We start from the raw sequence: 24,248 nt of genomic DNA on the forward strand, positions 1-24,248 counted from the left end.
GTTCTTGTGTTCCAATCCCCTTATTAGTTCATGTGAATATAGTCAATGTTTAATCTAGTGGCTATTTCCTCATGCTATTCAAATTGGTGAAGTGGATCTCATCATAAAAGGGCTTCATTTCTGTAGTCCTGATTCACCAGTGAGCAGAGGTTTATCAGATAGCATGGCTCTGCAACAGGCAATATTTTTAGGAATAGTTGTTGTATTCTCAGGTTGGTTCATTTTGATTACTTCAATTATTTATATAGTTTAATTTATTAAAGCTTGTTCGTAATTTGCTATATTGACTAATGATTGATCTAGTTAATTGTTTTTTATTTGAACATTTATTTCAAAAAAAATTAAGGACTTTAAACTTTTTTCTGATTTTATTTGCAGGCCACATCTACTCTGGGTTTGCAGCTCAAAGTAAGAAAGTATTGCATTTTATCTACTTTGCTTGGTTACATTTCCAATTGTAAAAGTGTTTGTATTATAATGAGAAACAAAGTTTTTGTTATGAGACAAACCATTTGTCACAATGAATAGATACATTTCAGTAATGAGCTGTTATGTCTACTTAAGTCCTATTTATTTTGGTTTATTTTTTAATTTTTTAGATGAGTGTAAGACGTATGGCAGCGGCGTCTTTTATACCTTCAACAAAACCGCATTTCATCTGAAGTCCACATGTCCTGTAACACTCACACGTTTCACTCATGCTGGAGTGAACTGTCATATCATCGTCAAGCGTGGACAGAACGGCCTGATGGACAGAGTGGAGATCATTGTCAATAAAATCACGACCCTCATTCACAATAACACTGTCACAGTGGAAGGCAGCAGGTTTGGCATTTATGACTCACATTTTTTGACCTAAATTTAGATTAGTTGAATACAATTGCTGTATTTGTACTTGTAATTGTCTTGTAATTTCTTGTTTTTATGATTTTATGAAATTATAAGTATATAATTATAAAAGCTGCTATGTGTGCTATTTAATATTGGTTACACCTCATACTCCCTCCTAATATAAATCATATCAAATATTAGATTTTAATTTAGCAAATAAAAAATATTTCATGACCGAAATCACATATTTCCGATTTGGGTTTTTGCTAGATTATATAAAAGCTTCACGCAAAATTAATCAAAAACATATTTCAATTTTTTTATTTATACTATATCATGCAACATACCATTTTGGAGCATACCAAAATGTTTTTTGTTAGTATTTCTGTAAAAAAAATATATGATCAATAAATTATGACAACACATGTTTTTACATTCTTTTTATATGTTATCAAAAAATGCAACTAATTTTTTAAAAGTCCGTTTATTGTAATTTAAGTTTAAATGACTTGAACTTCCAAGTTGATTGTACTTTAAAACCTTTAAATGCAGCTTCTTCTTTTTTTACGGCACACATAAAATATCTAAAATTTGTTGATCTTTTCGCAGAATTCCCCTTCCATACGACCACACCTATCAGTATGTGTTTCATTATGGAATATATACCAGGCTCCAAAGCAAAGTTTTGCCATTGTCTGTCACCTGGTACAGTGTCTCTAATGGCGTCAGTTCACTCTCGGTGAGTTTCCATTAAAGACAACGGTCCAAAATTCTTTACAATATTAACATAATTTAACCAAAAATATGTGATTGTTGCATTATAGCGACTCTATAAGGCACTCAGACCTTACTATATTTTATATGTAATCTTTGAGCAAAATCTTTTATAGGTGCAACTGGACGAGGTTTTAGTAGAGGGTATGAGTGGACTTTGTGGGCACCAGAACAGCTCAGGTTAGTGTGCTCAATTTGTATGCTCGGTTTAAACAACGAGTGTCAAGATATCATAATAGAAGACTTTTTGATGATGTTTTGTTCATAGAAACTATGCAGCAGCTGATATCTGGCAGTGTTTTCTCTGATGGGCAATGCCTGACACAAGACTCTGTTAGACTGAAAAATGTGAGTTTCTACACAGCTGAACAATAATGAACAGTAAACTGATAAAACTAACATGAAATTTGAGGTTAAAAAAGCCTCAAATATAAAAATACTGTAGCAAGAGAACTGAACTGAACTTAAATTTTCCATACTAAAGTAAGGGGACATTTACTGTATTATTAACTTTTTTTTTTTACAGTCAGTGCATGCTAAGTAGATTACTTACAAATGATAGTCCATTACTGAATACAAATTACATGATAAAAATTGTAGTTAGTGATGTCATCTGTTACATTACGCATTTTAGCTAATGTAATCTGACTACTTGTTGCTTACTTTTAGATTACTTTTCACCTAACTTGTTTAAACCATTGATTTGAATCTTGTACCATATTGATGAAAAATATAAAGAGAAAGAAAAATTGTGTTTTAAATTGGCATTTTTTGCCATTTTGAGAATATTAAACAATTATGTAATCAGTAAAAAGTTACTGTATTCTGATTATGAGTATTTTAAAATGTTATATAATCTAATTACAAGTATTTAAAAAAATATATGATTACGTAATCCAGATTACATATAATCAACTGCTACCCAGAACTGTTTACGGTGTTGTGCTTTCTATGAAGCCTGTACATAAAATTGATTATAAAGTTATTTTTTATAATCCTATAATGCATTGTCTTATGGTTTATATTTGTGAAATATGCAAAATATTACATGATGTACCCTATTATAAGCTATGCAATACTTTAAAATGCATTGATTGCCTACTAACCATATCTGTATTTTTTGTTTAGGTTTGTAGTAATGTTTTGTCCCATGCTACCGAATGTCTCGGGAAAAATCTTACTTTGTACAGGACTCTATGTGAACAAAATATGAATGGCTTGTGGCATCAGGAAGCAAACTGCTCCTTTTTTAAAGAGATCTCGCTTATGTGTAGGAGCTCCGATCAATTTTTGTTAGAATGGAGATCAAAAAGCAACTGCAGTAAGAACCACAGTTTATAACAACTTAATGATAAATGTTATCATATTCATTTTTGTTTACATTTTTTTACAACTATGTTTGAAATAGTAAGAATTTATCTTGTTTGCAGCCAAACCTCGTTGTCCTGGAGACCTGTACTATGAGGAGTCGGGTCCCGCTTTCCCCCCAACCTGCAGCAACCCACAGAATAACACCACAGAATTTACAAGCACCTGCCTGCCTGCTAAAGGTTGGTCCTTGATTAGCATTAAAAAAGGAAATGTGTTTTCACAGATATTTTATTTTAATTTATTTCATACATTTAACTTAAATCAATGATCTCTCAAATAACCGGTCACTTTTCAGAAGATGCAAAAATCGAGGTTTCATTTATTCATTTCTAATATAATTTGCAACATTTTTCTTCTCACGCAATTTCAGGAAAGGTCTTGAATGATCATGCTGATGGTTACCATTCCATAAATGTGGAAGAATGTCCATGTGTACATGCAAAGATAACATATGCTCCAGGACAGAAACGCAGAACAAAGTGCCAGACTTGGTGAGAACTATATTTTTTTTCTCAATAGCTTTTCCTCCTATTCTGGACAGCTAATGATTTGGCAAGAAGATTGTAGATCATTCTGGTTGTATAGGCTAAAATCTATTTCTATTACTTATTAAAAAGATATGGAATATTTGTTATGTACAGGGCAGGCAAGGAAGAGAGGGGTCCAAATTGCAGACAAAATGTAGTTTATTAAACAAAACAAAGATGATAATCCAAAACCAGAAACATAGGAGAAATAACAGGAACAAACTAAAGTAACAGCATAAAAAAAAACAAAATAAAAAAAAAACAGGACAATTGGCTAACTGAAACTTAGGGCTGAAATATACAGAGCTAACAGGGAAACTAGATGGGACACAGGTGAATAGAATCAATAACTAGGGAGACCAAATCAGTAACTATGACAACAAACGAAAGGCAGGAACAAAGGGCACAGGCTTAGAAACACAGGGAACAAAGAACAAACTAGTCCACAAAACAGAACATAAACCTGATAATAGTATTATTAATATTAAGAATATAATCAAGGTTTATTAAAAGACAGTCTTTGCAAGTAAAAAATGTGGGATTTGAACATATTCTGTAGAGAGAGAAAAAAGAAAACTGCTTGAGACATTTTTGTTGTTTTTATCCCCTCAGTACCTGCATCAGAGGCAAATGGGCATGTTCTACAAACACATGTCCAGCCAAGTGTATTATTGAGGGCCAATTCATCACTACATTTGATGGCAAACAGTATTCTCTACTTGACAGATGCACATTTGTGGCTGCAAGGGTAACTGAAATGGAAAGATTTCACTAAAATATGATATTTCGAGGTTTACTGATATTAAAATGTATACTATTTGGTGTGTCACCCAGGGGCTTAACTGGACATTGAACATTCAGTATTCTGTGCAAACTGTTGTCATAGAAAAGGCATATCTTAATATCAACCAGGTTTGTCTGTTTTTTTTACATTTGCATAACCTTTTTGCATAATATTTAATTTTAACTAAACAATTTTTAATATAATGAGAGTATTATTTGCATTTCAACACTGCAGACATACAAGGGTGGTCTGTAGGTAATTTGTTTCTAAATTGCATATTGGAAAAACATTATTCTTTATCATGAAATTCCACATTGTGACATCAATGTCACTGCTCTTATATAAATAATGCTATTTTCATTCCAGGAAAGATATACCTTCTCTGCAAACAGCATACAACTGAACAATATAGAAATCAGTGACCTGTCACAGACTGGTAGGCTCTTTTGCAATTCATAAGTTTGAAATATTCATATAAAAGCTTGACAAAATGTGCAATACTAATGCCTGGCTCACACTACAGGAGTTTTAGGCCGATTTATGCCCGATTTCCCCCTGCCGAGAATCGTAGAAAATATCTTGTCGAGGACCTCGATCGGTTCCGATGTTCGGCGCAGATTATCTGGTAATGTGAGGCGTTCACAGATCGAATCTTGCACCTCCCGATCTGCTCTCACACAAATCGGGCTCGCCCCGATCATATCAAACATGTTTGATATTTATCGGGATGAGCAATATTGTGATTACGTCAGTACTGTCACAATAGCCAATAAGAAACAAGTAGGGCTGTCGTGGTGAAGGAATGAGGTAATTTTGAGTGACTCATCAGCGTGATATGCACATAGACTGTAAAAAAGGATATGCGGTATTATCTTTATTTATTATCTTTATTTATTTATTTATTGCTAAATAAAAGTGTTACACTGTTGTCAGCAGGCACGAAGACTAGTACATGTTCAGTAATGAAACCGAAACAAAAGAAAGTGGAGTAAACAGAAGATACAGTGACAAAATAAGGGTCCACATAGTATAACAGAACATAAACCTGACACAAGCTTGTTAGATCATTGTTATATAACAGTTAGTTACGATCCTGTAATCTCACCAAACGAGAGGCGTTCTGCTGATATTTCGAGATTTCACCAGTATCGTCATTGCTCGTCTCTGCGTCTCAGGCTGTCACTCAGTCCAGTTACACAGTTAGGCCACTAGGTGGCGGCAAGAGACTGCCTTTGAGTGAGTCATACATTTCCGTTGAATTAACAAAGAAATTCGGATTCATTCTAATATGTAATGAAACAAGCTGTTAATTATTTTAACATTTAATTTTAACTTTGAGCTCCACTTTATAAGGCTCAGCTGCCCATTCCGGCGCATGGGCAAGGCAACGCTGAAGCTGACACGTCACCTCATAGAGATGACGCCATTCATTAGAAATATCCTTAAATGTTAAAAGGATGATTTTTTTTTTTTAAAGATTTCGCTTTCGTTGGTCACGGCATATTTTTCAAATATGACTTGATCTGAAGGACAGATATTTAGTTTACATCCACTTTTCCGCTTCCGATCTGTTGCGTGAGATCACGTGATCATGGTGGAATCATATCTGGCATGATAATCTTATTAACATTTTGTAGTGTGTGATGCGCCATGATTTTCAAATCTTCTAGTGTGAGCATGTTTAAGATTTGAGGGAAGAAAATCTGCAAAGATTCTCCTTAAGTGTGTGGTGCAACCAGATTTCAAAATCGGTTAGGATTTTAAAACTCCTGTAGTGTGAGCCAGGCATAACACAAGCTTTGAAAAATGGCCTTCTCCTTTATACTGTATATGTAATTGGGTTTTGTTTCAGAGTCAACCACAGTCTTTTGGCAGTCTTCAATGTTCATTCAACTTCAGACTTCATTTGGCCTGAAAATGCAAGTTCAAATCTTTCCAGAAATTCAAATATATTTGAATTTGCCACCAACCGAAAATACCAAAGGTTTGAATAAGTCATATTCACATAAGCCAATCTCAAGGAGCACGAACAATTTCAGAAAAATATTTTTCCAATAATTATTATAGGTCTCTGTGGAACTTTTAATAATGACACAAGCGATGACTTCACCACTTTTAGTGGTATCATAGAAAGTTCGGCACAGCTTTTTGCCCAGTCCTGGTCAATGGGCAGTTGTACCCCAATTACTGGATGCATCAACACTGACAATGGTAAGGAACTTTTAGCCAAACTATTTAACAATATTAATGTTATTTTCCAAGATGACCACTTATATTAATTCCATTTGCAGAGATATTTGCTGAGGACAACTGTGACCAACTGAAAAATCCAGAAGGAGTGTTTGCTGTGTGTCATGATTACGTACCTGTTTCGCCCTTTGTGGAGGTACGGATATATTATTATCCATAAACATATTTAATGGTTTTGAAATTCATGGATGTTTTCTTGTTATTAATCTGTGTTTGATTCTTCTCAGGCTTGTGTAAAGAGAACATGTCAGTGCTCAGCTGCATTACAGGGATGTTTGTGTGTCTCCTTTGGAAACTACGCAAAAGCCTGTGCAACTCAAGGGATCACTGTTGAGGGCTGGAGATCAGAAACAAACTGCAGTGAGTGACAAGTTTTTATTTAGTGTAAAAATGATAGTAACATTCAGGTTTGTTGTTTTTAAAGGTATTTAGGTTTTAATGTTGCAAAGAGTTGTTAGTTCCAAAAAAATCTAAACAGAAATTAAACAAAATTGAAATGTTTTTTTTTTTAAACAACATCTTTGAGTTTTAACCTTTTCCCCCCCCAAACTGCTTGAAAAAGTGCATATGACTGCAGGTTGCAATTTTGGCATCAGTTTTTAATTGGAAACATTTAATTGGAAACACGTAAATTGAGCCCTCGTTAGTTAGTTGCTATGGTTTTTGATTTGCCCTCATGCGTCACACCTGTGTCTTGTCAATTATCTTGTTTACTTCCTAGTTTGTTCCTGTGTGTGTGTGTGTGTGTGTGTGTGTGTGTGTGTGTGTGTGTGTGTGTGTGTGTGTGTGTGTGTGTGTGTGTGTGTGTGTGTGTGTGTGTGTGTGTGTGTGTGTGTGTGTGTGTGTGTGTGTATAGCCCCTATTTTCAGTTGTTCTTGGTCTGTTCTCAACTATATTATGTTGGTTGCTAGTCTCTTCTGCCTCAACTCGTCTTTGCTGTAACCTGATTATGACAAACACATGTTGCAAATTACATTCCACTAGTGATGAGAGAAACACAGCTTTTCAGCTTCTCTTTGAAACAACTGAACCAATTGCTTTACAAAACGATTAACTGTTTAGAAGCGACACACAGGTGATGCTTGCTGATCAAAACAGTGTAAATGCAGCGAAAACTCAGCTTAACATACATAACACCTTTTACAAACCAATTACAAATGCTATATTGAAAGAGTAAACTAATAAATAGTATTAGCAAAACTATATTTTCATATATGAAGTGTATTTATAAAATTTGTAAGGCTTGCTTTTTTTAATGGGGTGCTTGGTTGATCAGTCCAATTAGAGACTAACTACAACTCTTCTTTTTATCATACAAATGTGTCATTAAAATGTGTACAAATTTATGAAATTGACCTGAGATCAGGTACAATCCGAGATAGTCTACTAACTGCGAAACATTGAAATTTCGAAACGTTTCAAAACGGTTATGAAGTAACAAAGCCTCGTTCACTTAAATCACGTGACTTTGGCAGTTTGATACGCGCTTCGAATCATTAGTTCGAAACAAATGATTTGCAAAGGTCTCGAAGCTTCACGAAGCAGTGTTTTGAAAGCACCCATGACTACTATTCACTATTCGACTTAATTATTATTTCATATTTTGTTGATTACAAAAAGTTGTTATGGTTACATCACCATGTGAAAACAACTTTTTATTAATATTATTTGTGTGCATCTATGTATGGCTAAGTACCCACTCTACAAATTGTGCTTTTCAGTTCCTTCTTGCATGGGAAACCTGAGGTTTACTTACGCCACTTTGGCATGTAACCGTACCTGCCGTTCCCTCTCGGGCCCTGATCCCACCTGTGAGGTGCAGGACGACCCTGTGGAGGGGTGTGGATGCACATCAGACTCTCACCTGAGCAACCAACTGACCTGTAGTCCTCGCTCACTGTGCAGCTGCCACCACCCAGGAGGCGCCGCACCTCCAGGCCCAGTGGTTATCGGTGGACGCCAATGGTAAGGATAAACCAAGCCTCAAACAATATCTTTGAGTACAATTTATACCTGAATCTGTGTATACAATGTTTGTCTTGTATTACAGCTTGTGTGAAAATGGACAACTTCATTGTCCCAAAATTTGCAGTAAGGTTTTTTTCTCCTCCCTTTCTTAGTGAACTCCACCCTTGATTTTCAACTAAAATAACACTGACAAATCAACATTGAAATGTGCAAATTCCGAATTCCTTTTTTTTTTCTAGATTGCAGAGTGGGAAAGATTTGTGTGGATTGTTTACAAATACCAGTGAACACTGCCCATAGGACATGTGAAAGCTTGACCAAACCCGTAGTGAGCATTTTTAAAAATTTTGACATTATGACATCCTACAATATGCAAGTATTAAAAGTGTTCATGTTCTGCAAGAGTCGGAGTGAAATTGATGCCATATATTTACAGACTGATGATAACAGCTGTATCAGTGGCTGTTATTGTCCCGGGGGACTTTTTGAAGATCATAACGGTGGTTGTGTGACTCATGAAAACTGCACCTGTGAATTCAGTGGGAGGGTGTATGAAACTGGGCAGAGTGTGGAGACAAACTGTAAAATATGGTAAGAGCCTTGTCTTCTAAGTTCACATATTTTAAAGGAATAAATGTTACAAACCCATATGGTTTTGCTTTTGTGGTACAAAAAAGTAGATATTTTGCACAATGCTAAAGCTGTTTTTCCCCCAGACTGGAAACCTGCCCAATAAAATTACAATGAAGCAAAATCCTTTCATTGGTAACATGGGTTCACTGGATATGAATGATGTGATTTTGTGTCTCACAGCACATGTAGAGGTGGTGAGTGGTCTTGTGTTGATGAGGCATGTTCAGGAGTATGTGAGGTTTTCGGGAATGGGCAATACCACACCTTTGACTCCAAATGGTACAAATTTGATGGCCACTGTCAGTACACCCTAGTGAAGGTGAGTGTTTGCTTTGTGATAAATAACCCTTTTGGGTTGACCTTGGAGTTCGATACATAATACAGTAAGAGTCATTTTAAACATGGCAGAATTTACTTTAGTCAAACAGCTACTAAAACGATAAAATGAAACAATGACAGTCAAATATGAATAAAAAACAACCAATGCCCGAATGATTGACTATTGCTCAACACATTCCTGACTTTTAATCAGTGTTTGTACAGCGTACAAGTACAATTCTCAAACACATGGCAAACATTTTTTAACCTCTAATATTTATTGTAAAAGGACGCAGGTTCAAGTGGACAGTTTGCAATTAAATCTGAGAGCGTTCCTTGCTGTGACGAGTCTTTGACGTGTTCCCGCGCCATCTCAGTGGAGCTCCTGGTATATGATCTTCTGTGAACATAAATTGTTGTTGGATGTTGTCAATATCTCAACTTTCTATCAAGTAAACATTGTAATGCATAATGATGCAATTGTGCTTGCTCAATGTTTCACAGGGTACAGTGACTCTGATGTTGAGCGATATGAAGGTAACTGAGAGACTTCAGGCAGGGAATGCATTGCTGGCAGAGCCCCTTTATTCCATCCACACTGTGGGCCTCTACATCATCATCACAGCTCCCAGACTGGGCATCACTGTAATCTGGGACAAACACACCAGGGTCACCATCCAACTAGAGCCCCAGTGGAGAGTAAGGAATCACAATTAATTATGTCTAAGTTTTATATTCAATCCTCACATTGTGAATTATCAGGGGCGAGTGTCCCGTACAAAGACATAACTCACTGCATTTACTAGAAACAGCAGAAATATGCTTATTTGTTTTAATTACGTCTACATGCAGTAGGTACAGTCAGAGCCATAGAGAGAAAGAGTTGCGACATGCTTTGATGTCGCCGCTATGGCTGTCACGTGGTTCATGTAAGCCCCAATAGTTTCAAAACATACGTTGGCTGTCATGTTCTTCTATGGGACAGACAGCACAGATTACATTATTGAACAGTAAATATAAAATAAAACACACACCCAAGTACTATTTCAGCTGTTACTGCATTATTGCATTTAGTTAATGTCAGTTTTGCATTTGGAGAGGCAGGGTGATAACGAAATACTGTATATTACTTAGAAAAGTTTTAGGGTTTTTTTGGAGGGAAATCTTAGTGTTCATGTTCGCATGGGTAGAAGCAGAGGCTTTAGCGGCTTTCATCTGATGATGGACGTCTCATGGTATTTATTTTAGCACAACTGGGCTGTATTAGGCTATTGTTCCGTGATCTTGCTTATAAATTCTGATTCAGCCATTAGCCTACCTTCGTGATCACGCAAAGAGGTCTGCAGTGGCGGTCCGTTCAGAATTCCAACCAACATAAAATATAAATAATTACGCTGTGCATGTACAAATGAATGATTTAGGAGGGAAAGTGACTGATCCCATAACATATAAAGCAACGACTATATTTGCAGCAATGTTCGGTAAATATTAACTTCATAAAATGAAACCGGAGAGATAGTTAATGAGTGAATTAACTATGTTCCTAAATACGTAGCTAAATAACTGTTAACGGGATTCATTTCAGTATGGCTAATGTACCCCTTCATCCTACCCTAATCATAGACTAAACCATTCATTATAAAACACACACAAATACATGTATACGATGTACTGTGTACAGTACACATGTATATATATTTCAATCACTCATAACTAACCCTAACCCATACACATTCTATATTAATTGTGTATGACTATATATATATATATATATATATATATATGAATGCATGTGTATTTATGTAGGCCTATATGTATTACACAAATACACATTTTGTATACACAAATACACACACACATATATATATATATATATATATATATATATAAAATATATTATTATTAATAATATTATATATTATATACATCAGGTTAGCGTAAGTTAGCTAACGTTAGTGTCACGTAAGCTATAGCTGCAATTAACCTATTATCTTCCAATAAACATTGACTAAAACTGGCTACATAAAATAGAACTACTGACTAGATTCACGAGAGGTCGACTAATGTGTGTAAAAGTAAAAAAATACAGTAATTTCATAAATTTACCAGCGAGCGTACTTCGGAAACCTTTAAAATGAATGGGGTTCAATTCTGGAACTATCAGTGTTTGGAACTATTGGCTGCTCCACGACACGCGTTACTTCCGCATTCCAAAGTTCCTATGGCGGTCTATGGGAGTGTCGCAACTCTTTCTCTCTATGGCTCTGGGTACAGTTATTGGTGTACTCCTGTGGGCTTTATTTGTGATTCATTCATCAGCAGACTTTGCTGGATCAAATATAATGAGTGGTAAAGACATGCAATATTCTCTTTTAATTGTGGAACATTAGGGCCGAGTGTTGGGACTCTGTGGGAACTTTGATGGAAAGGTGACAAATGACCTTTTGACGAGCAGCTCCTCAGAAGTTTTCAGTGTTCTGGACTTTGGGAATAGTTGGAAGAGAGCAGATCCGCCATGCTCTGATGTGACCCATGAAATATTTCCCTGTGAACGTCACTCCTATTGTGCAGCCTGGGCTCAGCGGCGATGTATGATCCTGAGATCGGACACCTTTAAAGATTGCCATCTGAAGGTACCTTGCAGTGACATTAGTCAATTAAATAATGTCGTTTCTAATGTTTGTTGCTTAAAGTTAATCTTGGTTCATTAACAACAAATCACTGTTTATATATCAACCAATTACAACCTTTTTGTTTAAGTTCATCAAACGGTTTCTGGGTTTGATAGTTGGTTCAGGTACACAATGTGCCCGTAAGTGATTTTTTTTCCCATGAGGAAATCAGCCAATAATTGTTGCATTCGTATGACTACTAGGTGGACCCAGAGCCTTATTACCAGGCCTGTGTTTTGGAGTCCTGTTCTTGTGAGTTTGAAGGAAAGTTTCTCGGTTTCTGTACTGCTGTCTCAGCTTACGCAGAGGCATGCAGTGCAAAGGACGTTTGCATCAACTGGAGATCCCCAGATTTGTGTCGTATGTATTGTATTGTTATTAAGAATTTCCCAGAATGAGCATTTCCTGGTAAAGAGATACCTGGGTTATTATTGAGTTAGTCAAGTGATTACAGTGTTTGGTCATCTCCACAGCGGTGTATTGTGACTATTACAATGACGTGGGCCAAAGTACCTGGCATTACGATCCCTGTGGCCAGGTTAAGACTTGTGGCACTAATAAACGCTTTACAGGAAAACTCGAAGGTATTTTTTTCCCCTTCCTGGTTCTTGATCTAGCTGTTGAACTGCAGCAATGCATCCCCAGACAGCAACATAGTGTTGGCCCAGATCCGGCCCCAATCTGGTACGCGTTGAATCCACATGTACAGTACCAGATGTGGCCTGGATCTGGGCTGGGCTGACACTATGTTGCTGTCTGGGTCAGTACTGCTTGAAATTAGAAATATGAGAACAGTTTAATTGTCCCGAATGTCTTTGGTTTTCATAAAGCACTGCATGAAACTTTCAGGTTGCTATCCAAGATGCCCTGATGAGACCCCATATTATGATGAAAACATAGGTAAATGCACCACTTTGGACAACTGCACTTGTAACATCATGAACAGAGTGTTGTCACCTCCTGATGAAATGTGCACTCCCTATAAATGCTGGTAAGCCATTTTGTAGACTCTTGTTGTAATGCTGGATAGACATTTTAGATAAAAGGTTTAAAGAACTATACAAATACTGTTCACATTCATTATATTTTATATTCTTTTTCCTTAGTAAATGCTTTGATGGACAAATCATCTGTATTTCAACAACTACGACTACAACTACGACTACAATTTCTTACACATCAACATCTCAGCCATCTACAACTCCAATGACCCACACAACCACAACACAACCGCCAACAACTCAAAGCACAACAAAATACACAACACAATCACCAACAACTCAAAGCACAACAAAATACACAACACAATCACCAACAACTCAAAGCACAACAAAATACACAACACAATCACCAACAACTCAAAGCACAACAAAATACACAACACAACCACCAACAACTCAAAGCACAACAAAATACACAACACAAACATCAACAGCTGTCAGCACAACAGAATACACAACCACAACTCAACCATCAACAACTGAGAGCACATCACAACCAGATACAACTCCAGTAGAAAAAACAACCACAAAACAGCTACCACCAAATGAGAGCACAACAGAATACACAACCACAACACATCCATCAACAACTGAGAGCACAACAGAATCATATACAACTCCAATGCAAGAAACAACACAGCCGCCAACTTCACAGAGCACAACAGAATACACAACACAACTACCAACAACTGAGCGCACATCAGAATCATATACAACTTCAGTGAAAGACACGACCACAACACAACGACTAACTTCAGAGAGCACAACAGAATACACAACACACCTACCAACAACTGAGACCACAACAGAATCATATACAACTCCAATGGAAGGAACAACAACACAACCACAAACTTCACAGAGCACATCAGAATACACAACACAACTTCCAACAACAAAAAGGACTACAGAATCATATACAACTCCAGTGGAAGAAACAACTACAACCTCACAGTCACCAACTTCACAGAGCACAACAGAATACACAACACAAAAACCAACAACAAAATATATAACACAGAAATCAACCACAAGGACAACAACAGAAGAATATACAACTCCTTTGGAAGAAACAACACCAACACAGCCACCAACTTCACAGAGCACAACACAACTACCAACAACTGAGAGCACAACTGAATATACAACCACAAAACAACAGTCAACAACTGAGCACATAACAGAAGCATATACAACTCCAGTGAAAGAAACAACTACAACCTCACAGTCACCAACTTCACAGAGCACAACAGAATACACAACACAAAAAACAACCACAAGGACGACAACAGAAGAATATACAACTCCTTTGGAAGAAACAACACCAACACAGCCACCAACTTCACAGAGCAGAACACAACTACCAACAACTGAGAGCACAACGGAATCTCATACAACTTTAGTGGAAGACACAACCACAACACAACAACCAACAACTGAAAGCACAACAGAATATAAAACCACAACACAACCACTAACACGTGAGAGCACTCAACCAACCGCAATGCCAACAGAATACACAAACGCAACTCAGCCAACAACTGAAGCTACAACCTCAGTAAAATATTCCACTCCAGTGTCAACAGTGACCACTACAGGTATGGAACCCACTACAAATATACACTTGACTTTTGCTATAACTAACATTTAAACAAAAGTTGCTTAATATAAAGCCAGTAATGTGATGATTAACTGAAAAAAACGTTTAAAACTGCCATGCAAACGTATATTGTTTTTAATGGACCTTTTTTTTTCTCATTCCCACTAGAGTTTATAATAGTCACTGGCTCTACTATCACAACTTCATATTCAACCTCATATCAAGGGCAAAATACGACTATAAATGTGACAACGATGACCCCTTCAACGGTGATCCCTTCAACGGTAACCCCTTCAACGATGACCCCATCAACGATTACCCCTTTAACGATGACCCCTTCAACGGTGACCCCTTCAACAATGACCCCATCAACGATGACCCCTTCAACGATGACCCCTTCAACTGTGAGCCCTTCAACTGTGACCCCTTCAACGATGGCGCCTGTATCCAATACTACAATATCTACCACTAAACACACAACTCCAGGTACAACTACTACTCACAAATACAATACAAATACAAGCCTACTACTGCTTAAACTATGGAACAATTTCTCAGATTTAAAATCCACTTGAATTACAGTATGTTCACCATACAGTCCTCAAACTCAATTATATGTGTTACATCTGTTAATTAGAGGGATCTTATTTTTATGTAATTTTTGAATCAGTGTGCGAGTGCAAAGATGTGATGCGAAATCAAAGCTGGTCATGTGGAGAAACTTGGAGAGAGGATTGTGCTGATAAAGCCTGTAAGGCTGGAGTGATTGAGCTAAAACCCATAACCTGCCCGACACCCAAAATCAGGACGGATTGCCCTAGAGACAAGATGTCTTTGGTTACAGATAAAGAGACTTGCTGTGAGAGCTGGAAGTGTGACTGTAAGTAAACCAACCTGCCATATAAACATTGACTCATTCAGTTGGATTAGTTAGTGGTGGGGCTATCTATTTGTCCAGCCAATGGAAAACAATAAGAGTGACTTTTACAGGTTTTTTTTTCTAATTTGTTTTACAAATTTTACCAATCGTAATTGTATTTTTTCTGTTTCCTTTTTCAGGCCAGTGTCAGATTTATGGAGATCCTCACTACATTTCCTTCCAGGGCATTGCATTTGACTTCATGGACAACTGCACCTACACTCTATTGGAGGAGAACGAACCGCAACACAGATTAAGCATTACTGTAGACAACTACTACTGTGACATGGAAATTGATAATTCCTGTTCTAGGGGCATCACATTAAAGTACTGGAATGACATTGTCACACTTATGATCAAAGAGGAGTTCACAGTGGAGGTAGGTTAATAATAATAAAAACTTTTAAAATATGTGATTCTTCTAATGTTCTAATGTATCAGTTTCCCAGAGCCATACATTTGAATCAAGACTATGAAAAGGAATATGCTATTTAAAGTTTGGAAACCATCATTCAGAAATTGTAATTGCTAAATGCAACAGTTTTTTGAAAATAGTAGTCTATACAAATTATGTATAGCCTAAGCTGGTCAATAAACCTTTTATTTATCAATACCAAATTCACCATTATTTTTTAACTGACACATCTTCAATTCAACAAAACAGATTTTTGCCACAGCATACAGTTCACTGTCGTTATTTGTATTTCTGTGAATGACCGGAGATGGTAGTTCACTTTAACTTGGATGATAAGCAGATTGTCTTTTTTTTCCAGTCTACTTTGAACCAGGAAATCATAAAGCCACCGTATGAAAATCAGGTCTTCAAGTTTGAAAGCAGTGATAGCGAGGTCTACATCTACATCAAACCAATCCGTTCCTATGTTTCTCTTTCGATATTCAACACTCTGTTAATCAACCTGGCATTTGAGCACTTCCAAAACAACACCAAAGGACAGTGCGGTAAGTAATTACAATTATTTGATTGTACGATTAAAAGTAACATGGACAGCAACGTTGAACGACAGCGTTGAATCCACATATACCAGATTTTGCCCGGATCTGGGCTGACACTATGTTGCTGTCTGCGAATTGATGCATGATATACAATATGGTTCTTATGACAGATATCACAGACTAGAACTAAAAATATATATAAATAGTGTATATAATAACCTGTAACCTTGGGCAATCTTGCTCCATTTGACTTTTCAGGTGTTTGTGGTGGTCAGTCATGTATACGAAGAAATGGAGTAGTTGAAGATGACAACTGCTGTGATAAGACTGCATATGACTGGGTTGTAGAAGACCCTCTGAAACCCTACTGCAAATCTGCACCCATCAATGTTCCTTGTTTCCCTGACATACCTCCACCTCCACCCCCGCCCCAACCTCCCTGTAATCCTCCAATATGTGACCTTCTTCACCACGAGTAAGCCACTGTATGGTATTTTTTATATCAACGGAGGTCAATAAGCATAACAGTAGTGTTTCGGGAGTAAAAATCTTTTTTTTTTTTCATAGAAAAAGGATAAACAACTTGGCCTTTTGCATTTCGACTATAATTGTGAACATAATTGGTGTTGTTAACTTCTTTGCCTTTTACTCAGGGTGTTTGCGGAGTGCAGTGAAAGGATCAATCTTACTTCTGTGGAGAAGAACTGCCGGTTTGACTACTGTTCATCCAATAGCAGTGTTTATGCCTGTTCCTCTCTGGAATACGCAGCATCAGAGTGCAAGAGGATTGGTATTTGTGTGGACTGGAGATACCTTACCAGTGGCACCTGTGGTAAGTGCACAGAATGAAATTATAGTTTCAGAAAGTAGTAGTACACTTATATTTTTGTACATTTAGACACTGATACATATTTTTGTACGTTTAGACACTGATACATATAATATCAACATGTCAGCATCTTAAAACCTAACCTAAGCCTTTACATATATACCACTTTAGAAACCTGCAAAGTCTTTATGAATCCTTTGAGTTTCATTGAGTTTTGAATTTGTGGAATTCATAGGTGGTTTTATGATATATTTTATAGCATTTATTGTTTTTCATTTAATTGTTGTTAAGCTTTGAAGGTAATTTATTTGAGCCATACAAAGAGCATTTACCATTTAAAAGTTTTCTTGGACACTGATAAATAAGGGTCCCGTTATGCAGTGGTTCTCAACAAGGGGTAACAGGACCCACTAGGGCCCCAAGAAGACTTCAAAATATTTGTAAAGTAAAGGTCCTTGCACATGGAGTCCGAAATTTTCTATTTGTTTTTTTTTCGAATTCGTCATCCTAAAAATTTGTCACGCACAGAATCCTTAAACACTGAGTCGGATGCGCATTAATTAATCCGTTGCGGAAAAATTTGCAAAACAATACTAGGAGTGTCAGACTTTTTAATATTTTTGGGGACAATGGTGGGCTTTGGAGTCAAAAAGGTTGAAAACCACTGCCCTTGGGATTATTGAACTCGGTCACTTGGGTTAGTGCCCTTAGAAAGGGCCACTGATTGCATACAAATCTGCTTACTCATACTCTGCACTATAGATATGTACTTTGATGATAAGGTCCATGTTTTTGAGCACGTAAGAAATCCTCTTTTTACAGACTGTTTGTGTTTGCATTAGCATGTAGCCACATTCATTAGCTTAAAATTAATTAAAAATCAAAATAAAAGAATAAACCATCTGCACACCTTTGGTGTAATAGTTTCAACCCAGTATGGATCTTGATCATTAAATACAAGGGAAACAGTCCTCAATAACAATTATGAATTTGCCTGTTCTACTGTATTTTAGAGATCACATGTCCTAAAGGAATGATGTACAATGAGTGTCGCGAGTCTCCAAATGATGTCTGTCGAGGCGGGTGAGAAAGCTTTAAAATGATTCCCACAGTGCAAGATCTTCATATTTCACCTGTCAATTAAAAGATTGAGTTTCAAGGAAAACTGCCATTGCTCCACCTTTTACTTTGTTTGTCTAGATTTTTCCATTAGTCTTTTAAAGAGTTTTTTTATTCGTAATTGTAAGGTATAGGATCGCATGTTCGTGATTTTCTAACTATAGCCATCACTCTATTGTCTCCTCAGAGTTCGTGTGCCTGCAACGTCTGTGGTTGGTCTGAGATCAGGCTGCTTTTGTCCTGATGATCAAATGCTTGCAGAAGATCACAAGCAAATCTGTGTGTCTGAATGCACTAGTGAGTGACTTTCTTTACCAACACGACAGATTCAACCAAATATTTCAAAGCGACTTATTATTTTAAAGCTCAAGATTTATTTTTAATCATTGAATTTATGTAAATAATACAAGCAATTCATATCCACAAATCGATTCACTGTTCACAATGAATAATGTATTTAATACATTTATTTAATTTTAATAATATGTAATTCGTCAACAATAATAGTTTCAAAATCAACTAAATATTAATGAGTTATGCATGATTTAAGATAGCTTGTGTGTTTGAGAGGAAGCAAGAAAATCTTACAACCTTTCTGTTTATTTTTTTCCCCGTGTCGTAAAACTGATTTATCTAAAGCTATAAAATATATAACATAGGCCTATATTATTATTATTGTTTTATTTAATAATAAAAATAATAATAATGTTTTATAAAATACATATTTTATTATTTTATTTTATTTTAATAATATTTTTCAATTATTATTATTATTTTTATTAGTATTGTTGTTGTTGTTTTTTTGTTTGTTGTTTCATTTAAACCAGGACAGGTCTAGTATAATAATATAATAATAAAACTAATAATAATGATATTGATGATGATGAATAATAACAATTATTGTTATTATTTTATTAAAATAATAATTGTATTATTTTATTTTATTTTAATACATTTTTCAACAATAATTATTCCAAGATCAACTAAATATTACTGATATATTAAAGTGGCCGTGACATTACCAACACAGAATTATTATTTTGCTACAATTTACAACTGTAAAATTAAAAGCAGTTGATGACCTAATGACAAAATTACTATTAAGCTAAACTAATTTGTTATCAAAACTGACATTGCAACAATACTTCGCCAATTTTCCTAAATAATCAATGCATTATGCAGATATTCCCTAGAATGGGTCATTTATACATGAATTTCACACATATTTATTTTTCAGAGTGTAAAGGACCATTGGGTGAGCCCATGCCGGTAAGAGATACATTATTAATGCAACCACAAGCCTCTTTTAAACAATACATAGATATTTATTGTGAATACTGCATAACAGTAATCCTCTGTCTGTCTGTGTGTTAGGTGGGGGCAGTATGGGAATCAAACTGTCACATATGCACATGTAATAACCAGACTAGAACTGAAGAGTGCGTACCCAAACCTCCCGGACCTGCTCCAGTCTGCAGCGCCTTCTCCATCTTGGTTTCTGACTGCTGTGACAATCAGATCTGTGGTAATTTGGCAATCTTTGGCACAACATAGTGTAGACTGCCACTGTTGATGGGAATACATATCTTTTTTCATTGATTATATCATGAGGTCCACTGTTGCAAAAATAGATTTAGAGTATGTTTTCTTTGCTTTTACAGTTGAGAAGAATTGCGAGTACAATGGAAGGACTTACAAGGTAAAGGAAATAGTTCACATATTTACTCACAATGGGAGTTTTGTCTGTTTTGTAAAGTTTCTGTAACTACATTTAGCACAACACATATTCAACAAATGTGACCCTGGACCACAAAACCAGTCAAATGGGTCAATTTCTGGAAATTGAGATTTATACTTTAATTGAAAGCTTATTTATTCAGCTTTCAGATGATCTATGGTTTATATAGAGATATAACTATTTGATCATCTGGAATCTGAGGGTGGAAAATAATCGAAACATTGAGAAAATCCCCTTTAAAGTTGCCCATATATGTTCACGATTGTGCTGCATTCACTCGCAAAAATAAATCTTTTATATATTTATGGCAGGAAAAAATATCGTCGTGGAACATGATCCTTACTTAATATCCTAATGATTTTTAGCATAAAAGAAAAATCAATAATTTTGACCCATACAATGCATTGTTGGCTTTTGCCACAAAAATACCTGTGCTACTTGTGACATGGTTTTGTGATCCAGTTTCACAAATGTATTTAACTGTGTTTTTTCTTCAGATGGGTGATCGGTGGACAGACCCTTTAAGTCCGTGTGAGTCTTTCAGCTGTAGTCCGACAGGAACTGAGATTGAGAAAACCGTGTGTCCCCTGCAAACCTGTGCCGAGGTGAGAGACCAAAAATCACATCAGTATTACAAAACAAAATCTAGTTTGTTGCACATGTGCATGTTTTTCTGGTTGAACCTTCTATAAAGCCACTGCATTATTATGTTAATATGTGTGTCCAGGATTTACGAGTGTGGGATGAACATCATTGCTGCTATTCATGTAGGTTTACACAAATGTTTCACTGTTGCTGGAACTATACCATTCAATCAAACAATTATTATTTTATGCTTATTGGTCGTTTTAATAGACATTTATATATATATATATATATATATATATTTTTTTTTTTTACACTTATGATTTTATTATATTGCTGACTGTAATTGTGTTCTGTGTATCACAGGTAATGTTACATGTGCAGCCAGAGTGACAAGAATGAACCTAACAATTGCCAACTGCACACAGGAAGTCGAGCTTCCCATTTGTGATGGCCAGTGTAAGACACACGACAGGCAAGTATTTTTGAAAGCCTGTTTCAATACAAATACGCTGAACGATCATGTGAAGGTCTGTTGTAGTATTGTGTGCTAAAGACACAGATAATATGCAACTTAAAGCAAATACCACACATCTATCAAACATTAATTATTTCCTTGACAAACAGCTCTATGGCCACTAGAGGGTATTGTCAGAACATTTGTCATTTTGCAGCATTTTTTTGAATGAATGAATGAATGTTAAAATATTGAGCCACATCCCCATATTGTTCCCCTATACAGCTGTAGTTTACTATATGCACAAAACTATATTACAAAACAATGTGCTTAAATTATGGAAAATTGGAAAATACACAGTGTTTTGGGTACAAGATTGAGGTTAAATAGAAAAAAACCTACTATTAATAAAAATAATAGGGTCCAATAGGACTAAAGGCCCCCCTTAAGGAAAGTGTGCTTAACTCAGGTCCCAAAGTGTATAATGTGGGTACCATAATTTTTTTTTTACATTATTTAGATTCTTTGATGCATAGAAAGTTCAAAGAACAACATTTATTTTAAAAATAATTGTTTTTTAATATTATAAATGTCTTTGCTGTCACTGATATATATATATATATATATATATATATATATATATATATATATATATATATATATATATTCAAGAGATGCCGGTTCGAATCCCTCGAGATGGACTGGTTACACGTGGTACCTGAGTTCAGATCTTTATTTTTTGTGTTTTCTTGCAGGTGGATTCATACTAACGGGACGCTGCAGCTTGAACAGAGTCACCAGTGCTGTAAGGAGAGAGGTTATGTGATGAGAGATATAACGCTGACTTGCAGCAAAAGCTCTCTGACCCACTTCACATACAAACATGTCACAAGCTGTGAATGCAAGGCCGAAGGTTAAGTCTTGACTACAAATGTATGAAAACCTTAAAGTTAAAGTTACTTGTGATTAACTTTGGTCTCTGTGTTGTTTATGCATAATTAATCATTAGCTGCTGTTGTGTGGGATGATTTAGTTTCAAGTCAAACATATTTCTGTCATTTGTATTTTTGTTATGGTTTGAAATGCCCAAGGGAATCAACTTTAACCTCATTGATTGTAAAACATCTGTCTGGCAGTCTGTTCCAAAATCAATTATTTGTCTTGTCTAAATAATAATCCTGGCATATTTTGCCTAACCTACTGCAATTATATGCTATACATTTCACATTGTTTTCAATTATCACTTTTAATTTGATTTATTATGTTTTCTGTCACATATGAATAATGTCATGCTTATCTGTTTGAATGTGATTTCATGACCAAGTCAAACCTTAGATTGTAACCTGATATCAGGTGTCAAGGCCTCAGAGGCTTTTGTAATCCACTTTCTGGATTCATAATTCATAATAATCATTAATTAGATAATAAATTAATATGAAACTTGTTGTTTGTGGGTGTTTGCTTTTACATTTCCCTGTTATAAAACAATATATACAGGATATCTTAAATGTACTACAGTAAAAAGCTGCTATACTGCATTTTTCTAAGTGAATAATATAGTTTTAATTATGAAAATAGTTAAATTATTTTAATAGTGAAAAGTGATCAAAGTAAGGCAGGTGTACATTTTTTTTATTAAGAATTAAAAATAAGTATAATACTAAATATTAGTAGCCTGTTATGAATATAATAAATATAAGTGAAATATAACGTTATAAATATTACATGTATTATATTATTATCATATAATACATGTAAGTATAATAAAATATAAGTATTCTTTAAAAATAAGTTGAAATAATGCAAATTGATGACTTTAAAGGTGCAAAACGCAAGTCTCTGAGTTTTTGCAGAACTACGCCCCCTCTGGCGACAAGCGAAACTGCAACCAGAGTTGTGCACGCTCATGGACCACACGCACACGCACGCATGCACGAGCTGTTCATAACTAAAGGAGCATCTGCCGCACAGATCTTTGGTGTACAGCCAAAATGTCTTCAGAGGTAATAAAGTTATACATCTGCAAGTCATTTCAAATATATGGAAGGGAAGACATTTGAGTAAATTACTCTTATGTGTGAGGGGAAAACGGGGGTAGTAGAAAACTTTGTTTATGTGTTTACTGTATCCACCTATGATTGTATTGTTATGAAAACACGTTCATGAACAATATAATTGATTACTTCGCAAAAGCTCAAAATAATTATCATACCATACACGGTTGGTCAACAACGTTCACTCAAATGTCTCAAGGTAATAAACAATCAAATGTCACCATGACGTTTTCATAAAAGCCAAACAGGTTGCGGGGTTCAGCCTGTTATTGATCTGCTAAGTAGAATATTCCAATAACAATACATCCTTTTTCTGTTATAATTTACTCAATTTATTACAGGTAATAATGATTATTACATCAGAGTAATATCTAAAATAGGATTAAATCAGAGCTAAACCAGGTCCAGACCCAGTAAAGTTAGCCTCTGAAGAAAGGTATTGTTTTACATAGAGTATAATACATTGTTGCCCCCACATACCTCATATATACTACATACAAAATGTACCACATTCACGGGAACAATTTACTATTTTTACCGAAAAATACAATAAAGCCAATGCAACGGCGTTCTTCCTTGTTGGTCAATAACATGAACACCTTAGCATGTTAGCAATGGACACAAGGCTAACGTTACCGGTAGTCCATACACAAAAACATAGTTAGCATCTTTTATTGGATATGTTTTATGTTTCATGTTGTACTATTCTTCCGAACACAATTCCTAGTTTATGAAACGGTTCACTAACAATGGTAGTAAAACCAATTCTGATTGTACATGTATCTAGCTTACGCTAAAGCATTAACGTTACACATTTTACGCATCGTCATTTGTTGTAATAACGTACATAGATTGGCCGTATCA

At 35.7% G+C, this 24,248-nt stretch overlaps 1 protein-coding gene across 1 annotated transcript; it reads left to right on the forward strand.

Moving 5' to 3' along the window:
* The first annotated feature begins 121 nt into the window (after nt 1-121).
* muc5e (mucin 5e) lies at nt 122-22,298 on the forward strand. The gene is made up of 44 exons (XM_077233943.1): nt 122-212; nt 379-408; nt 600-825; nt 1,441-1,570; nt 1,722-1,785; nt 1,874-1,953; nt 2,734-2,926; nt 3,036-3,155; nt 3,347-3,467; nt 4,116-4,251; nt 4,338-4,415; nt 4,654-4,723; nt 6,140-6,271; nt 6,355-6,498; nt 6,579-6,673; nt 6,765-6,897; nt 8,259-8,502; nt 8,588-8,628; nt 8,745-8,833; nt 8,942-9,096; nt 9,319-9,457; nt 9,746-9,844; nt 9,961-10,155; nt 11,847-12,089; nt 12,332-12,488; nt 12,602-12,712; nt 12,978-13,119; nt 13,235-14,727; nt 14,898-15,007; nt 15,098-15,215; nt 15,400-15,609; nt 15,789-16,027; nt 16,422-16,608; nt 16,861-17,077; nt 17,256-17,434; nt 18,445-18,514; nt 18,738-18,847; nt 19,788-19,819; nt 19,925-20,075; nt 20,212-20,249; nt 20,786-20,893; nt 21,016-21,055; nt 21,240-21,348; nt 22,086-22,298. Exons 1-44 carry the CDS (start codon nt 164-166, stop codon nt 22,246-22,248), a joined length of 6,990 nt encoding a protein of 2,329 aa, XP_077090058.1. The 5' UTR covers nt 122-163; the 3' UTR covers nt 22,249-22,298.
* Nucleotides 22,299-24,248: the final 1,950 nt, after the last annotated feature.

The sequence above is a fragment of the Siphateles boraxobius genome, unplaced genomic scaffold (assembly GCF_051911475.1).
Source record: "Siphateles boraxobius isolate OS27281-9 unplaced genomic scaffold, OSU_SipBor_1 19, whole genome shotgun sequence".
Classification (NCBI taxonomy): Eukaryota; Metazoa; Chordata; class Actinopteri; order Cypriniformes; family Leuciscidae; genus Siphateles; species Siphateles boraxobius.

What these genes read in the sequence shown, in the direction of transcription:
- muc5e (XM_077233943.1), top strand. Translation starts at nt 164, where the DNA reads ATGGCTCTGCAACAGGCAATATTTTTAGGAATAGTTGTTGTATTCTCA. An exon ending in ATGCATCAACACTGACAATG is followed by an intron (nt 6,499 to 6,578) that starts GTAAGGAACTTT and finishes TTCCATTTGCAG; the next exon opens with AGATATTTGCTGAGGACAAC. An exon ending in CACTAAACACACAACTCCAG is followed by an intron (nt 15,216 to 15,399) that starts GTACAACTACTA and finishes TTTTTGAATCAG; the next exon opens with TGTGCGAGTGCAAAGATGTG.